Raw genomic sequence first — 18616 nt, 5'->3', positions numbered from 1 at the left:
CGCAGGATAGCAGGAGCTGGGGTCACGGCACCAGTGTAACCGGTTTCTGCTTCATCCCGCTGCAACAGTTCGGCCCAAACAGACTCCTCGACTCTGCGTTGTGTAGTGTTTTTAAAAAGACAAGGAGTCTCTGATCGATCGTTGCCACTTTATTTCCTGAATGGAAACAACGGTGTTGTATCAGTGCAAATGGCTCGCCACACACCACTCCGCACAGCACACTCTCGTATGGCTACGGCAGACTGGCAGCGATTACTGCAGCCAGCCTCACCTAACCAGCCACACCGAGAGGGGGGGGGCGCTGTTTCCCCATTACACTGATATTTGTGGCAAGTGGAATAATACCACATAAACACTGTTACACAGACACCTCCACCTTTGGTCTTACCAGAGAGAGAGGCCTGCCAGTCCGCGCGCAGCAGATGAAAGCCCTCCAGCTTGAGCGCGCTGTCCGGGATGTCCTCACAGAGCCACGACTCCGTAAAACATAAGACACAGGAGGAGGCAAAGTCTCTGTTCATGCTTCTCATCAGGGCCAGCTCGTCTATTTTATTCCTGAGTGAGCGAACATTGGAAAGGAAGATCCCAGGAAGAGCAGTTCGCAGTTCGCAGTTCGCTAAGCCTCGCACTTCCGGCCTTAGCGGTCTTTGAGTACGCCCCTTGAGGACCGTTAAGGCTGCGTACTTTAAGGCTGCAGACCCTGAATTGGGATACAGCCGCAGTTTGTTGCTGTGACTTCACTCTGAGATAGTGATGGTAAATTTGATTCTTTTTACTGAATCGAGTTTTAATGAGTCACTCACCAAAGTGAATCGTGTTTTTTGAGTCATTTGATTCACTGAGTCAGTTGACCAGAGAGTGCAAAAAAATGTACATTTTCACTCAAACTTAATTTGTTTCTCTTTTCATGTAAATCCTACTGCTAAGATGAATGATTCTAAAAGAAAACAACTATTTTATAGAGAAAAAAAGAACAAAAACATTTCTAAAATTAAGCAATTTCCTATCAAAATTGCTAAATAAACATTTATTTTGTTTATTTTTATTTTATTAGTATTTTCCTTAAATGCGTTAAATATATATTTTCTCATCTAAATGTCCACTGAAATGTGAGCCAGGGGGCGTTAATGCGCCTTAACATTGGTTGCCAACCAAGAAGAAGAAGAAGCTGTGAGCCAGGAGGGAGGGGGTTAGTGAGTCCTGAGTGATTCGCTTACGCTTACGATTCGGCACAGGAAGGGAGGGGGTGAGTAGCTCAAATGTGCTGTTAGCATGTTAGCAGAGCGATGCTACTGTAAACCGAGGAGCTATTTTCTTGATGTGAGCTTCTCCTAAGGATTTTTCTTCCAGTTCAGAGCAGAAATTTTTTTGTTAAGATACTGGATGTTGTTTTTCTCCACAATTCTAATTATAAGCTAGATACATTGCTGCTAACAGCAACAGGGATGAGTCAGTGAGTCAGTTGGGCTTGTGAATCATGATTCATGAGTCAGTAAAGTGATTCTCGAGTATTGAACGATTCGTTCATAATTCGCGCATCACTACTCAGAGGGAATCATGGGAGGAAGTGTTTCAAAGTCCACCTGAGTGTGCGTTTCTAACACCCTCGGATCACAGAGAGTGTGTGTGTCTGTCATTGTGTGGACCAGCATGGAACAGCAGAAGAAGATTCTGTGCGTGGGGCTGGTGTGTCTCGACATCATCAACGTGGTGAACAAATACCCTGAAGAAGACACTGACAGCAGGTTAGCATCCAGGCTAACTCTCACAGCAGGTTAAGCTGCAGGCTAAAGCTGACAGCAGGTTAGCCTGCAGGCTAAAGCTGACAGCAGGTTAGCCTGCAGGCTAATTCTGACAGCAGGTTAGCCTGCAGGCTAAAGCTGACAGCAGGTTAGTATGCACGCTAACTCTGACAGGTTAGCATCAAGGCCAATTCTGACAGCAGGTTAGTATGCAGGCTAAAGCTGAGAGCAGGTTAATATGTTAATATGCAAGCTAACTCTCCAGGTTGGTACAGCTTATGTTGAACCAGCTGTTTAGAGAAGTGGATCTCTAAAAATTGATTTACTGTGACATTGTATACAGTCAGGATTAGGGGTTTACGGGTAAGAGTTTTTGGTGATGTTTAGGTGTCGGGGTTGGCAGGTTTTTTTTAGGTCAACGTGTGGGCAAAGGTCACACTTTCATTACGTAACAGATTTCAGTGCAACACTATCGACATTTGATACTCCATTTAGTTTTTTATTTTAAAAATGAAAAAGCCAGAATATGATGTAAATGCATCTCCTTGGTGCTGCAACAAGCCCTAACCCCACAAACAGGGGTGTCACTAATCTGAAGAAGAGAATTCATCTTTTACCTCTCTCCTAACATGAGGACATTAGCATCACTGGTTCTCCTGTTCTCTTCACTCGTGTGAATGAGGCCAAGCGGACTGATCTTCTATTATCTAAGTTTTCCTGGCTGAGGCCCTGGCACTAACCTGACTACGACCCAGCTGTCCCCCAACCCTTTGCTTTTAAGTGTGGTCGATAACTGTAGCAAGGATTGCAGGCTGACAGTTTCTCCAGCACATGAACGTTTTTATATGTGTAAAACAGCATACAGCATACTGAGTGGCAGGCTTTTCAGCCCCACTCTCTCCAGCTCAGTGCTCCTCACTTCTCCTGTATAGCACACACCTCACTTCTCTGAGATCCTACTCATAGGGACGACATGATTAGGCCTTGGGGAACAGCTGTGTGCGTGAGGCTCCCCTGACATTGTGAACCCACTGCTCTGCCACAATGACTTTGTTTGTGATGCACTGGTGCTTGTTTCTCATTGGCGATGAGAAACACACTCCTTTGACTTTAACGTTAGCAGCTTCTTTTTGTTTCTGTGTGTAATGTTTGACTCCATGAAGCCTTTCATCACTCCTGCCATCAGACTAAGACCATCAGGTACCGGAACAGCTTCTTCCCCACAGCTGTCAGACTCCTGAACTCTGCCTCCTGACATCTGACCCACGTTAAACTCATGGACTGACCATACACACACACACAACCACCTACATACACACACAATGGACAACTGTACCCTCAAACACACAATAATAACATGGACTGAACCACCACTCACAACCACTAGCACTTTATATAGCCTCTGTAGAAATTATCCACACCCTCACTTACCTTAACTGCACTACTGTATAGTTCTGTGTAAATAATCATTCTGTACATACGATAATTTTTAATCCTACAACTGTTTATAACTTGCATAGTTCACATTTCTGTATAGCTGTATATCTCAGATTTCTGTATAGTTTTTCATATTTATATCCTGTTCATAGCCTGTACATAGCTTGTACTCACTACAGCCTGTACATACTTATAGTTATAGAATATTCATAACATACTTCATACCATGTACATTATAACATACCATAATAGATCCATTTCTGTAATATACTTACATATCTATATTATTGCTAATATATATTGTAATATATCTATATCACTAAAGCACTTCTGGATGGATGCAAACTGCATTTCGTTGCCCTGTACCTGTGCATGTGCAATGACAACAAAGTTGAATTCTATTCTTATTCTTATTCTATTCTATCAGTATTGAAAATTAATGATTGCCCCTCTGATGGATGATGTCATCACTTTGTACCTACAGATGTCTGTCGCAGCGTTGGCAGCGGGGAGGAAATGCTTCAAACTCATGCACAGTGCTGTCGCTGCTCGGAGCGCCCTGTGCCTTCATGGGCTCCCTGTCAGCTGGTCCTGTGGCCAAGTGAGTCCTTTTCAAATGCTCATCAATAAATCCATTTGTTCAGAAATACAAGAAATACACAGTCATCAATGTTTGAGGGCAGAATCCAGACTGTTAATACCACAGTTTTTTACTGAAACTGTGGTATTTTGGAGATTCTACACACACACATACACAGAAATGAACATTATCAACCTACTGAAATAAAAGACTTTCTGCTACTTATCTGGGATATTTATCTGCTCAGTTGTTTAACTGACTGTATTCTGATTAAAAAGTATTGCTTTAATTTTTAGCAGTATAAATAAAAATGATACTGGCAGCCACCAGTCTTTAATTAGGTGTTTGTGTGATGAAAATTTAAAAATTCGAAGTTGATTCCTTCTTATTGCATTGACAAAATTCATTAAACTTCACCTCATACTTTAACCTCGATATCAAGTCGGTGAGACTGGAAAGCGTTCACGATGTTTAATAACTGCACCAGTGGCATCAGTTTGAAAGTGACTTCCCTTCTTTTTACATTCATGAGGAAACTGGACCTCTTACCTTAACCTGAGATTCAAACTTGTTAGAGAATTTTAGCAAATGCACGCGAGATATGAATTTTAAAATCTTATGATGCCTGATTCTGAAATTATCACGTTAACAGACCTAGGCGTCCATGCTGCCAGCCTGGCAGGGTGACAGCAATACCACATCAGAGCAGGTTAAAGGTGTGGAGATGGTTCTTGATGTTTGAAGCTGTGGTGAAGTACAAAGGGGGAAACTCCTCTGGTGCTCACATTTACAAAGTGCTCTTCAAAGGGTAAAAAAAAGGCAGCTCTTTGTTCACCAGCAGTTTCACCTGAGCACTAAAAACAGGAGATTTATCATCTTTATTTAACATCCAGTCAGAAAGTGCATTACTAACATACTTGTTACCACCTCTGACTTTAATTTTTCTGTCTGCCATGTGGAGGATCTGTGTTTCAGGAAGCCAAGTCAGTGTAAACAGTTACCTGTCTGTAGTTTTATTTTGGAAGATTTTCAGAAGTACTGCATCGATGTGTCTCTGCTGTCTGAGCACCCTCAGTGCTTCCTTCCAGCCTCCATGGTCATCAGCAACACCAGCACAGGAAGTCGCACCATCCTGCACATGAACAGGTGTGTTTGTGTCACTAACGGCATCTGTTTCAGGGTCATCGTAGAGGAGCTCCGCCCCTCCCCTTCTGCCAGTCAGAGTTCGGGTTTCTGCCAGAGTTTTATTTTCGAGGGGACATGATCTTTCCTGTCTGTCTTTCTGTCAGTTTCATCATGGCTGACTTCTCGCAGCGGGACATCGATGTGTCAGCGGTGGTTTTGCAGGTCGAAGGTCAAACTCCATGTGCTTGTTGTGTGGTTTGTCCATCCACTGGAACTCGAACCGTCGTTCTCTCCGATACGTAAGGCATCAGGTCGTCGAAGAGCTGCGATTTTCACAGCTCACGTTAGATATTAATTAATAATGATTATTACAATGATCGAGGTTTTCTTCCAGCCTGTTTGATCAGTGTGTTATTTCTGACATCATGCCCGGCTAATCAGCACCGCAGTGAAATAATCAGTCTTCCCTTTGTCAAAAATACATTTTTAAATAAAATTCTGCAGAATCTTTCCCGTTTCTTTTGATTCTCTTTCTGGTCACCTGAACAAACCCATCAGTGGTTCAGGTGAGGCTTTACTGATTGGATTGCACCACGCCCTCTCAGACTCTAAGCTCCATCCATTGGCTGCTGAAGGTGGATGAAACAAATACACTGATGAGTTTAGAGAATCTGTCATCAGGAAGCATGAAAACCTAAATGTCAGCCTAAATCTGGTCTAATGACAACTGGGCACATGAGCCACTGCAGAGCAATGGCTCCACCAATCAGATGAGGTGAATAACAGATGACTTATTATCAGGTCAGAGGCAAAGTTGGAAAAAGTGGACCAAACTCTTTAAAGGAGTTTCCTAGAGCAGTTTGTGTGAAGGTCGCGTAGAGGAAACTGATGACGTTGGTATTCTTTTCGTTTTGACCTCAACAACCACTGTAGCTCATTCATTTCCAGTTTCTGTTAAAAAAAGTCCTGGTTGAGATATCCACATCGAATGTTAGGTGAGCAAAAGAAAAGCGTGAAGCAGTCAGTAAAACCTTCAGGCAGGTAAACTGTTTATAAAGCAGCTTCCTTTTTCTCGCTGAGCCTTGTCACAAACTTTTCTGTTAGCTCTGCAGTGGTTTCTGGGGATAATTCATCATAAATTATTTAATTTCTCCCAAAGTATAAACAAGTTTATTAATCAAAAGTCAATCTGTATGGGTTTTCTTCCACTATAAATAGAATAAGCAAAGATAAGCGAAACTGTGCAGGTGTTGTTGATCACACTTGAAGTCTAATATGGCGTCTTGTTGCAATAAACACCAAAGTATGCTTTTCTACAGTGGGCACCAGAGATGGGCAGTAGCGCGTTACTGTAATCCGATTACTTTTTTCAAGTAACGAGTAAAGTAAGGGATTACTATTGCAAAAAAGGTAATTAGATTACCGTTACTTTCCCGTAAGCACCCTGCGTTACTGTGTTACTAAAACCGTGATTTTTTTGCGAGGGTGTCTCATGACAATGATGTAAGCGAGTGCAACGTTCGTGGCAACAGCTGTGTGCAGATCAAGAATGGATAATATATCGAGTCTGGGAGCGAGTATGACCGCGCAGCATTTAAAGCGTGGAAGTACTGACCTTACTTTGAGTTTGATTCTGTAAAAAGTGACAAAAACATTAGCTTCTGCTGTTCACTGCGTGGGAAGAAACTTCTTTTTACAGCGAAAAAAAACCCTAAACATCCGAGCAAGCACCGAGTACGCTACCAGTGAATGGGAAGGAAATTCACAGACAAACTCGCGGATTCTTCCACTGACCGCTGAGACACACCTGCACCAGGGCAAACATCCGCCTACCCCACTTTTTACTTGCACCTATTTGAAAGACTGAGTGTAAACACAAAAAAAAACTATTTTATTTGCTGGAATGTGCAGAAAATAGGTTTAAATGTTAAACAAATTTTTTCCAGTCAGAGAATGTTGCATATAATTTAATGTTTGCTTGATGCATAAAGTTAAAAGATTAAAACTAATAAAACAAATTTTAAAAAGAGCCTTTTCCGTTTGATTACATTTTATATGATGGATTAGGCAGAAAGTAGAATTGGGCTGAAAGATCTATCGCCTTATTACCTATTCAGGTTGTAAATCGTGTTTTTAAAAAGTAACTAAGTAATTAATTACTTTTGAAAATAAGTAATCAGTAAAATAACAGGATTACTTTTTTGGGGAAGTAATCAGTAATTAGTTACTGATTACTTTTTTCAAGTAACTCGACCAACACTGGTGGGCACTGAGGGACAAAGGCCTGAATATAAGAGATATTCATGGTTTAATGGTGAAATTTTTTTACATTGTTGTAGGAAAATACGAAATGAGTGGAGTGATTTATTGAAAACTGTGCAAACATAGCCACGATTCCACTGTGAGTTTTCCTATCCAGGTATCCATTTTATTGCACTGCCAGTGTGTTTGGGCAGATATTACTGCATGCTGGATCACGATTCAAGATTCTTTATTTGTCACATGCATAGTTATACAAGTACAACACACAGTGAAATGTGTCCTGAAAACGCTCCTGGGCTGTGCAAAAAGAAAACATTATACACAGTAAGTAAATATGTGCAAGGAAGACCTTACATGCAGTAAATGGGGCGACCATGGCTCAGGGGGTTGGGAAGCGTATCTGTAACCGGAAGGTCGCCGGTTCGATCCCCGGGCTCTCTGTCCTGGTCGTTGTGTCCTTGGGCAAGACTCTTTACCCTACCGCCTACTGGTGTTGGCCAGAGGGGCCGATGGCACGATATGGCAGCCTCGCTTCTGTCAGTCTGCCCCAGGGCAGCTGTGGCTACAATCGTAGCTTACCTCCACCAGTGTGTGAATGTGAGAGTGAATGAATAGTGGCATTGTAAAGCGCTTTGGGTGCCTTGAAAAGCACTATATAAATCCAATCCATTGTTATTATTAAGTGAGTGAATTATATAATTAAGTAAATTTAAATAAAATAAAACAATCTGGAAATTTAAGTTGAAAAACTGAGAATGTATATTGTGCGAGAGGGATGCTGAAGTGTCTTGTGCCGTAGTGTGGCAAGAAAGATCAGGCATGATATGAGGATGTGGTAAGAAAAAGTCCTGTCTCAGTCACTTATGGATGCTGTGAGTGGGGGGGCATGTCCTGATTTAACACCCGGATGGCCTGGGGAAAGAAGCTCCTCTTGAGTCTCTCTGTTTTTGCCTGGATGGTGTGGAACCTTCTGCCTGATTGCAGAAGTTGGAACTGTTCCTGGGATGGGACGAGTCCTTCAGTATCTGAGCTGCTCTGGACCAGCATCTCCTCATGTAAATGTCCTGTAAGGAGGGGACAGCAGCCCTGCAGCAATGTTTTGCTGTACGGCTCACTCTCTGAAGAGCTTTTTGGCCTTGACAAAGCGGTTCCCATACCAGGATGTGATGTTCTCTGTGAGGATGCTCTCCACAGCGCCTGTACAATACAATTTTATTTATATAGCACATTTAAAAAGCCACAGGTATGCCAAAGTGCTTCACAGAGTTAGAGCAATAATAAATACAAATACAAAATACAAATAAAATATACTAACAGGCGGGTGACATAACTAACCAATAATACACCAGGCATAGTAGGCACAACCCGAAAGGCTGAAGGTTAAAACATTATAAATATTAATAAAGCAAAAAAGATAACTTACAGTACACCAAAAATGCGGGCTCTAGGAGGCGGGGAAAGCAAGGCTCTCCCCGCTCTGAACTCCTTCAGTTGTCGTAGGTGGTACAGGCGCTGCCTAGCCTTTTTGGACTGGACCTGAATGTGTGCAGACCATGTCAGGTCTGAGGAGATGTGGACACCAAGATACTTGAAGGACTGCACCCTCTCCACTGGAGCTCCTGATGATAATGGGCTTGTGGTCTCTGTGCTGACTCCTGAAGTCCACCACCAGCTCCTTGGTTGAGCTAGAGGTGGTTGTCCTGGCACCACGATGCCAGATTCTTCACTTCATCCATGTAGGCCGCCTCATCGTTGTTGGAGATGGTGCCCAACACCACTGTGTTGTCAGCAAACTTCGCAATGGTGTTGGAGCCGTGGGTGGCCACACAGTCTGAAGTGGGAGTAGAGCAGTGGCGAGAGGACACGCCCCTGTGACGCTCCGGTGTTGATGGTGATGTTGTCAGAGACACACCTACCCACCCTCACCACCTGAGTTCTGCCAGTGAGGAAGTCCAACACCCATGCACTCATACGACTGTTGAGTCCCAGATCCCTCAGCTTTTTGAACAGTCTGCTGGGCACTATTGTGTTAAACACTGAACTGTAATCTACGAACAGCATTCTCACATAGTTACCCTGTTTCTTGTCCACGTGGCTGAGTGTGGTGTGCAGGACGTGGGCGATGGCGTCCTCTGTGGATCTGTTGGGTCGGTAGGCGAACTGGAGCGGATCTGTGGTGTCTGCGATGGAGGAGGAGATGATGTTCTTCAGCAGCCTCTCGATCACCTTCATAACCACCGAGGTCAGTGCAACTGGCCGGTAGTCATTCAGGAATGAGGGCTTGTTGTTCTTGGGCACAGGGATGATGGTGGATCTCTTGAAGCATGTGGGGACCACAGACTTAGCCAGGAACTCGTTGAAGATGGAAGTGAACACACCTACTAGCTGGTCAGCACGGCAGACGGCCGGTGATGCCGTCTGGCCCCGCTGCTTTCCTTGTGTTCACGCTCTTCAGCCCCACTCAGATGCTCCACAATGCTGATCACTGGTCTCTCTCTCTCTCTCTCTGATGATGTCACCGTCCTCAGTTGTCAGGCAGTAGTTAGCATTAGCCACCTGGCAAACCTCGAAACGAGTGTAGAACTCATTCGGCTCGTTGGTGAATGCAGAATCAGCGTTGATCAGTGCAGTATCTATGGCTTTGTAGTCCGTGATGGTGCGTAGTCCATGCCACATGATTCTTGTGTTGCCCTGGTGAAAGCGAGACTCCACGTGCTCCCGCTACCAGCATTTGGCATCCCTCACCACGTGCCGCACACCATATGAAGCAACTTTGTAGGCGCTCATATCCCCAGTGGTAAGACCGGTGTTGTAGGTGGCAGTCCTGGTGTTTACTGTTGTGCAGTTCGATCTGCCCACCCATGGTCTCTGGTTCGGGAATGACACAACTCTTGCAGTGGGGGATGATCTCCTCCGCTAATATGCTAGCGAAGCTAACTGCTACTTCCGTTAACTCGTTGATGTTGACTGCACATGCTCTGAACATGTTCCAGTCTACGTCGTTGAGTGCATCCTGTAGCATAGCTTCTGATTGGACAGACCAGCGTTTCACCTTCTTCGTGGTTACTTCATCCCTCCATATATTTTGTTTATACTAAGGAATGAGGAAGATGGCGTTGTGGTCAGACTTTCCAAAGGCCGGGTGTGAAACAGCTTTTTAGTCCCGCCTGTATGGAGCCAGCACATTTCCTCCAGCGCTGCTTTGTTCTTCGACTCGGGTGAGCATCCTGTCCTTTGTTGTTTCACGCGCCGCTTAGTATCTCGGTCAGCCAGGACAGATCGGGTTTAAAAGTATCTAAGACTACATGTGCAAACTTGTTACAGATGTTGAGGAGCGATCTGCTGTCGTAAACTATAAAACCAGAAGATTTTGGAATGTAAAAAAAGCAATAAATAATTAAGCAGCTAAAAAAGTGCATAGTCTGTGTGGAGCAGTCAGGAAGGCGTCTGGACGTGGCCATGCCATCTTCCATCTGTCTCTGATGGAACTTTTCTAAGTTTATAACTCATCAGTTTATCAAAGATCTGAAACACCACTGACTAACCTGCAGCTGAAACCATGACAGAGCCTCCTTCGTGCCTCAGATGGCTGCAGACTCTGACTGTCTGACCTCCTGACCTCCTCGTACATACTGACCATGATGTGGATCCATCGCTCCATCAGACCTGTTCCTCTGATTTTCAGTCCAGCTCTTGTTTAATTTTCATGCCTTGGCCATTCCTCCTGTGTTCCTTCATTGAGAATAATTTCCTGACAGTTGCCCTTCCACTGAGACCATTTCTAATGAGACTTTAATGACAGTAGATGATCAGCTGAAGTTCCAGATTATCTGTCAGGTCTTTGCTTTTTTCCCCTTACTTAAGGACGTGACTTTCAGATACTGTTCATCTTCTCTGAACAGTTCTTTTTTTGTCCTCCAAGTTTCCTCAGCTTTTTAACACTAGGGGTTATTTTCACTCTGGCCTGCAACAGTAAGGGCAACAGGCCTTTTTTTTTTTTTTTTTTTTTAAAGAGGCTGAGTTCTCAGTATATTTTTATTTTGACAACATTTTGAAACTGACCTGCAACAAAACTAATGAATTCATTATTGTGACATGATAGGGTGGGGCAAGGTCTCACAATGGGTTCACCCAAGACCTTGGCTGATGGTGACCCATGCTCATTTTTCATCTTGGCTCATGTGATTGCGTAGATGATCAACAGTGGGTCCATCACCCTCTTAGGGAGACTACTAATAGGTCTTAAAAATCACCAATTGCTCTTAGAACTGAAGAGGCATCTCGGATGAGAGGTGAGACGTGTTGAGAAACGTAAAGAAGTCCACACGGTTTTCTGTCCAAGCTCTTTAAATTATTGTAAATGTACAAGAGTGAAAGTTTATCACACCATCCACCTCTGCCTGTAATCCAGCATTCCCCTCAGCAGATATAAACACGTTTACAGCAAATACAAAAATTGTTTCGGTCTATTTTGTCTTCCAGGGGCCAGAGCAGGCAACATTGAGGGAAATTTAAAACTGCTGGCTAAATGTAAACATGAATTCAGTAAAATTGTAATTCACTTCAGCAGTAATGACACCCGGTTACGTAATTCCGAGGTCACCAAAATCAATGTTGAATCGGTGCGTAACTTTGCCAAAACAATGTCAGACTCTGTAGTTTTCTCTGGTCCCCTCCCCAGTCAGACCAGGAGTGACATGTTTAGCCGCATGTCCTCCTTAAATTGCTGGCTGTCTGAGTGGTGTCCCAGAAACGATGTGAGCTTCATAGATAATTGGCAAACCTTCTGGAGGAAACCTGGTCTTGTTAGGAGAGACGGCATCCATCCCACTTTGGATGGAGCAGCTCTCATTTCTGGAAATCTGCCCAAATTTATTAAACCCCCCAAAATATGACTATCCAGAGTTGGGACCAGGAAGCAGAGTTGTAGTCTTACACGCCTCTCTGCTAGACCTCAGTGCAGCCATTAGAGCGGGACTCTCCTGGGAACAACAAGCAGAAGCGGAGGTGCAGCAGACGTGGAGGAGCTGACCGAAGGCGCTTGGTTAGCAAAAGAAGGTTAACCCTCCCGGTCATACTCCTTGCCAATGTTCAGTCTTTGGAAAATAAAATAGACAAACTCCATGCTCGAATTTCCACGCAAACGTCAGGAGTGCTCCATACTGTGTTTTTGCAAAATACTGGCTGGGGGAGAGAACACCCGATAACACCAGATGGCTACGGGGTCTTCAGAGCGGGCGAAGTGCTCCGGGCAGTGGCAAGATACGCGGCGGAGGAATGGCCACCCTCATCAAACAATCGTGGTGTACTGACTGTAAGATCATTTCAAAATCCTGCTCTGAAAATGTGGAATTTCTGACTTTGATAAAGGCCTTGCTATTTGCCCAGAGAACTGCAGTGCATCATTGTGTGCAGTGTACATGCCTAAACTACATCAGTTTGTAACCTTCCCCACCACAGGAAATAAAATACTGGATCACTGTTACAGCAAGATCAGAAATGCCTTCTCAGCTGAACCAAAACCTAATTACAGAAAGTTTAATCACCTGGCAATCTGGCTAAAACCCATATATAACAAAAAGCTCAAGACAAAACCAGTCACAGTCAGGCCTATTAATACCTGGACTGACAGTGCAAAAGCCAGTCTGCTGGGCAGAGCTGCTTAGAGACTACAGACTGGAGCATCTTCAAAGGAACAGCTAACAATATCCACGAATACACAGAGACTGTAAGCGACTACATAAACTGGTGTACGTGTATTTGTACCCCTCCCAGGACTGTGCGCAGGTTCCAAGGCCAAAAACCCTGGCTTAATGGAGACATTAAACTGGAAATAAGGGAGAGGAGGGAGGCCTTCAAGGCAGGAGATCAGATGGAGTATAAGAGAGCCCACTACGAACTGCAGAAGTCCATCAGAGTAGCAAAGTGAGCCCACTCAAAAAGAAAAAGAAACAAAGAAAAAAAACATCTTGTCTTTATCTTATAAAAAGTGTAACTTGACCTGGAGAGCTCTGCACAAGAATTCCAATGTGCATGGACTGTTGGTCCTGTGCACAAATGGCAAATAAAAATCTTGAATCTTGAATCCTAGAGTATTTAAAAGTAGAATGGGAGGCAGAGCCTTCAGTTTTCAGGCCCCTCTTCTGTGGAACCAGCTTCCAGTTTGGATTCAGGAGACAGACACTATCTCTACTTTCAAGATTAGGCTTCAAACCTTCCTTTTTGCTAAAGCATATAGTTAGGGCTGGACCAGGTGACCCTGAATCCTCCCTTAGTTATGTTGCAATAGACATAGGCTGCTGTTATTAATCTCCCTCTGTCCTCCACAGCATGTCTTTATCCTGTCTTCCTTCTCTCACCCCAACCGGTCACAGCAGATGGCCCCGCCCCTCCCTGAGCCTGGTTCTGCCGGAGGTTTCTTCCTGTTAAAAGGGAGTTTTTCCTTCCCACTGTCGCCAAAGTGCTTGCTCATAGGGGGTCATATGATTGCTGGATTTTTCTCTGTATGTATTATTGTAGGGTGTACCTTACAATATAAAGCGCCTTCAGGTGACTGTTGTCGTGATTTGACGCTATATGAATAAAACTGAATTGAAAGTCTCTATAGGAGGATGTTTCTATAATTCACCTGTTTCAACTGTATTAAGACTAAAAGTTTGCATTATAAGGGTGGGGCCTCTCTGACTGACTGGTGGATGGCAACATAGTCAGCTTTACAGGGAGTGCAGAATTATTAGGCAAGTTGTATTTTTGAGGAATAATTTCATTATTGAACAACAACCATGTTCTCAATGAACCCAAAAAACTCATTAATATCAAAGCTGAATGTTTTTGGAAGTAGTTTTTAGTTTGTTTTTAGTTTTAGCTATTTTAGGGGGATATCTGTGTGTGCAGGTGACTATTACTGTGCATAATTATTAGGCAACTTAACAAAAAACAAATATATACCCATTTCAATTATTTATTTTTACCAGTGAAACCAATATAACATCTCCACATTCACAAATATACATTTCTGACATCCAAAAACAAAACAAAAACAAATCAGCGACCAATATAGCCACCTTTCTTTGCAAGGACACTCAAAAGCCTGCCATCCATGGATTCTGTCAGTGTTTTGATCTGTTCACCATCAACATTGCGTGCAGCAGCAACCACAGCCTCCCAGACACTGTTCAGAGAGGTGTACTGTTTTCCCTCCTTGTAAATCTCACATTTGATGATGAACCACAGGTTCTCAATGGGGTTCAGATCAGGTGAACAAGGTGGCCATGTCATTAGTTTTTCTTCTTTTATACCCTTTCTTGCCAGCCACGCTGTGGAGTACTTGGACGCGTGTGATGGAGCATTGTCCTGCATGAAAATCATGTTTTTCTTGAAGGATGCAGACTTCTTCCTGTACCACTGCTTGAAGAAGGTGTCTTCCAGAAACTGGCAGTAGGACTGGGAGTTGAGCTTGACTCCATCCTCAACCCGAAAAGGCCCCACAAGCTCATCTTTGATGATACCAGCCCAAACCAGTACTCCACCTCCACCTTGCTGGCGTCTGAGTCGGACTGGAGCTCTCTGCCCTTTACCAATCCAGCCACGGACCCATCCATCTGGCCCATCAAGACTCACTCTCATTTCATCAGTCCATAAAACCTTAGAAAAATCAGTCTTGAGATATTTCTTGGCCCAGTCTTGACGTTTCAGCTTGTGTGTCTTGTTCAGTGGTGGTCGTCTTTCAGCCTTTCTTACCTTGGCCATGTCTCTGAGTATTGCACACCTTGTGCTTTTGGGCACTCCAGTGATGCTGCAGCTCTGAAATATGGCCAAACTGGTGGCAAGTGGCATCTTGGCAGCTGCACGCTTGACTTTTCTCAGGTCATGGGCAGTTATTTTGCGCCTTGGTTTTTCCACACGCTTCTTGCGACCCTGTTGACTATTTTGAATGAAACGCTTGATTGTTCGATGATCACGCTTCAGAAGCTTTGCAATTTTGAGACTGCTGCATCCCTCTGCAAGATATCTCACTATTTTTGACTTTTCTGAGCCTGTCAAGTCCTTCTTTTGACCCATGTTGCCAAAGGAAAGGACGTTGCCTAATAATTATGCACACCTGATATAGGGTGTTGATGTCATTAGACCACACCCCTTCTCATTACAGAGATGCACATCACCTAATATGCTTAATTGGTAGTAGGCTTTCGAGCCTATACAGCTTGGAGTAAGACAACATGCATGAAGAGGATGATGTGGACAAAATACTCATTTGCCTAATAATTCTGCACTCCCTGTATAGTAGCTTGCTGTCTGATAGGCTGCACCTGCTCTGTGGTTGTTCCATGAATTTTATACAGCAGAGCAGTTTACCAGTCCTGCTGGTTTGGTGTCATAATGATGTGATAGGAAGGTTAACATGAATCTGCTAAATGCAGGGAGAATCCAGAAAAAATGGTTTGACCTGAGTTTTGAAGAGATGGAAGTGGTTGTTTTAAAGGACCATAAGCTCTGACCTCAATTCCTGTCTGTCAGGAACCTTCCAGATGTCACAGCAGAGGATTTTTCAAAAGTTCACCTTCATCAGTTCAAGTGGATCCACTGGGAGGTGAGTAAAGTCCAGTAAACGAGCCAACCCAACCTAGTATTAAACTGACATTGGTAATCAGAATTTTAAATTAAGATCATAAACACAACCTGTTAATGATGAGTAACCAATCAGAAAACACCTGTCACCATCTTAACACCTTTCCAGCCTGCACTCCTCAGAGGTTTGTGCTCATTTAGAAACAATATTTTCACCAGAAGACTTAAAAAACAACAACATTAATTTGAAATTGATCAATGATGATTAATTCATTAAACAAAAGTGCACTCTAACCCACTGGAAACTGTTTTGTCTCATAAATCTTGTTTGTTTGCTGTCACACTTTAACTCCTGTAGGGCCGAAACGCAGAGGAGCAGGTGAAGATGATCCAGCAGGTAGAGCGATATAACAGCATGTTGCCACAGCAACAGAAGATCACCATTTCCGTGGAGATAGAGAAGACCAGAGAGCCGCTGTACCAGCTGTTTCCTCATGGCGATGTGGTGAGAGCTTCTGTGCCAGAACCAGGAGAACATAAACTGCCCACTCTATCAGACAAAATGTCATTGCATGTTTTCTGTCACGTGTTGCAAATTCATCGCGGTTTCATGTCTTTAGGTGTTTGTCAGTAAGGACGTTGCTCGTGATTTTGGGTTTGAGTCAGCTGAAGCTGCCCTGAAAGGACTTTACAGTCGAGTCAAACAGGGGTGAGCGGTCACAGGTCAGCAGTGTAACATTAGTAACAACCATAGAAATAAAAATATGACGCCATCCTTCCTCAGGGCCATCCTGATCTGTGCCTGGGCAGAAAAAGGAGCTGATGCTTTGGGTCCTGATGGTGTGATCATTCATTCTGATGCATTTCCTCCTGAAAGTCTCGTTGATACGCTTGGAGCTGGGGACACCTTCAACGCTGCTGTCATCTACACACTGTCCAAGGGTGAGACTTTTAAACATCTATGTAGCAGGAAGCCAGCAAAACCTCAGTATTCTGTAGCAAAAAGCTTTATTAATAAAGTGCTGATCCTGATACACGCCAGAACAAAACCTGTTTTAACATATATCCGTTGTTGTAAGTGTACATGGATTGGCTCTTATATAATCCTTTTCTACGCTACTTGAGCACTCAAAACTTTATACAACATGCCTCATCCACCCATGGACAGACAGTTTTCTATCCACAAGCTATGCGACTTGGGGTCCTATTTTGGCATGCACACTGGAGCAGCCAGGAACCCAATCACGACCGTTCTGATTAGCCGGTGACCTGCTCCCATGACCCCACGGAGGAAAAGATGAGATGGAAACATTTCAACACAGGACCATCACAATAAGACTGTTAATTAAATTAAAACTGTTAATTAAACTTCCCTTTAATTAACTTTGATTTATACAGCACCAAATCACAACAACAGTCTCAAGGTGTTTTATATTGTAAGGTAGACCCTACAATAATACATACAGAGAAAAAAACCCCTATGACCCCCTATGAGCAAGCACTTTGGCGACAGTGGGAAGGAAAAACTCCCTTTTAACAGGAAGAAACCTCCGGCAGAACCAGGCTCAGGGAGGGGTGGGGCCATCTGCTGTGATTGGTTGGGGTGAGAGAAGGAAGACAGGATAAAGACATGCTGTGGAAGAGAGACAGAGATTAATAACAGATATGATTCAGTGCAGAGAGGTCTGTTAACACATAGTAATGCCCTTTAATTCCCCTTTACTTTTAAATAAAATAAATCAGTAACACCTGAGGACTGATTAATTTAAAAGATCAATGTTTTCTGTCTATAGGTGGAAGTTTGCAAGATGCCCTAACCTTTGGCTGCAGGGTTGCTGGCAGGAAGTGTGGTTTCCATGGTTATGACAGCATCAGCAAAGTCTTCGATGACATGCAACCACAAAGTTTGTTTTAGGGAAACCCAGTCCACAAAAGCACATGACCACATGAAAAACAATGTGTAAACATGAACATGTGTGTTAACGTGAAAGTGTTTGAAGGCACAACTGAAATTTTATCTAATTTTCAGTTTAAGGAAAATCATCTGTGGTATAAGGGATCTGCATAATTACAATCAGTAACTTACATTTAACATCCATTAGTTCATTCATTCACAGATCAATAACTGGATTATTGTTCAATAAATTATTAACTGAAGTGAGAGAAGCAAACGTTTCTTTGGAGTGTTTTTACTTGGTGGAATTAAGTCTCACTGATCAGTGATCGGGTTGATTGTTTTTGTCCTGATAGTTTGTTTTTCATTAAAACAATTACCACTCGATGCTCAGACACAGCTTCCTTTCATTCTCTCTACAAATAACCGTGTCAGGGTACTCACTCGCAAGGTCTGGTTTCCTGCGCAGAAAGGAACAAAAAGCCAAAGACGACAAACATGTTTTTATTGAAGACCCAATTCTACTAACGATTTCCAGTTTAACAACCAGGCGTCAAACAACTGTTGTACTCCAGCTTCTCACAGGTGAGTTAAACATCCCAGGTGCAACTGGCAGTGGCAAGCAGGACCTGCTTGACACCTCTAAAACACAAGGCATAATTGGCACACATACACATGAGTGAGAGCGATGGAGAAAGGAAATTGAGTCATCAGAACCACAACAATAGCAGAAAACTTGCTGAGCACCAGTTCAGCTCACTGGGATGAGCAGATGACCATATGCCTCTCAGTTTTAAGAAAGGCTAGTGACCCCTGTTATAGAGTCTGACAGCTGCAGGGATTATATACAAATATTCAACTGGGGGTTAGGGTTTAAAAATTAAACCAGGTCTAAATTTTTTTTAAAAAAAGAAGACTTTATAAGATAGACCTTCTGAGTATCACTACAAAGATTACCAACAGTGGTCCTCATACCACAGTTTGATATCAGCAAACACTGAGAGCATA

General features: G+C 43.3%; 1 protein-coding gene across 6 annotated transcripts; it reads left to right on the top strand.

Annotated features, from left to right (window-relative positions):
* The first annotated feature begins 1425 nt into the window (after positions 1–1425).
* On the top strand, positions 1426–18001 carry khk (ketohexokinase). Of its 6 annotated transcripts, none has more exons than XM_040040938.1 (9): positions 1426–1745; positions 3664–3780; positions 4771–4905; positions 5049–5183; positions 15664–15736; positions 16073–16219; positions 16335–16423; positions 16499–16656; positions 17508–18001. In XM_040040938.1, the coding sequence occupies exons 1-9, from the start codon at positions 1651–1653 to the stop codon at positions 17627–17629; spliced, it is 1071 nt and encodes a 356-aa protein (XP_039896872.1). In that variant the 5' UTR covers positions 1426–1650; the 3' UTR covers positions 17630–18001. The 6 variants fall into 6 exon arrangements, with proteins under 6 accessions (XP_039896872.1, XP_039896874.1, XP_039896873.1 ...); XM_040040942.1 differs by having other exon boundaries at positions 1631–1745; positions 4848–4905; XM_040040941.1 differs by having other exon boundaries at positions 1631–1745; positions 4785–4905.
* Positions 18002–18616: the final 615 nt, after the last annotated feature.

This window comes from Simochromis diagramma, unplaced genomic scaffold, assembly GCF_900408965.1.
Source record: "Simochromis diagramma unplaced genomic scaffold, fSimDia1.1 OVJJ01000296.1, whole genome shotgun sequence".
Classification (NCBI taxonomy): domain Eukaryota; kingdom Metazoa; phylum Chordata; class Actinopteri; order Cichliformes; family Cichlidae; genus Simochromis; species Simochromis diagramma.
The sequence above is the reverse complement of the archived record's forward strand: the minus strand, read 5'-3'. Positions and strand labels throughout refer to the sequence as shown.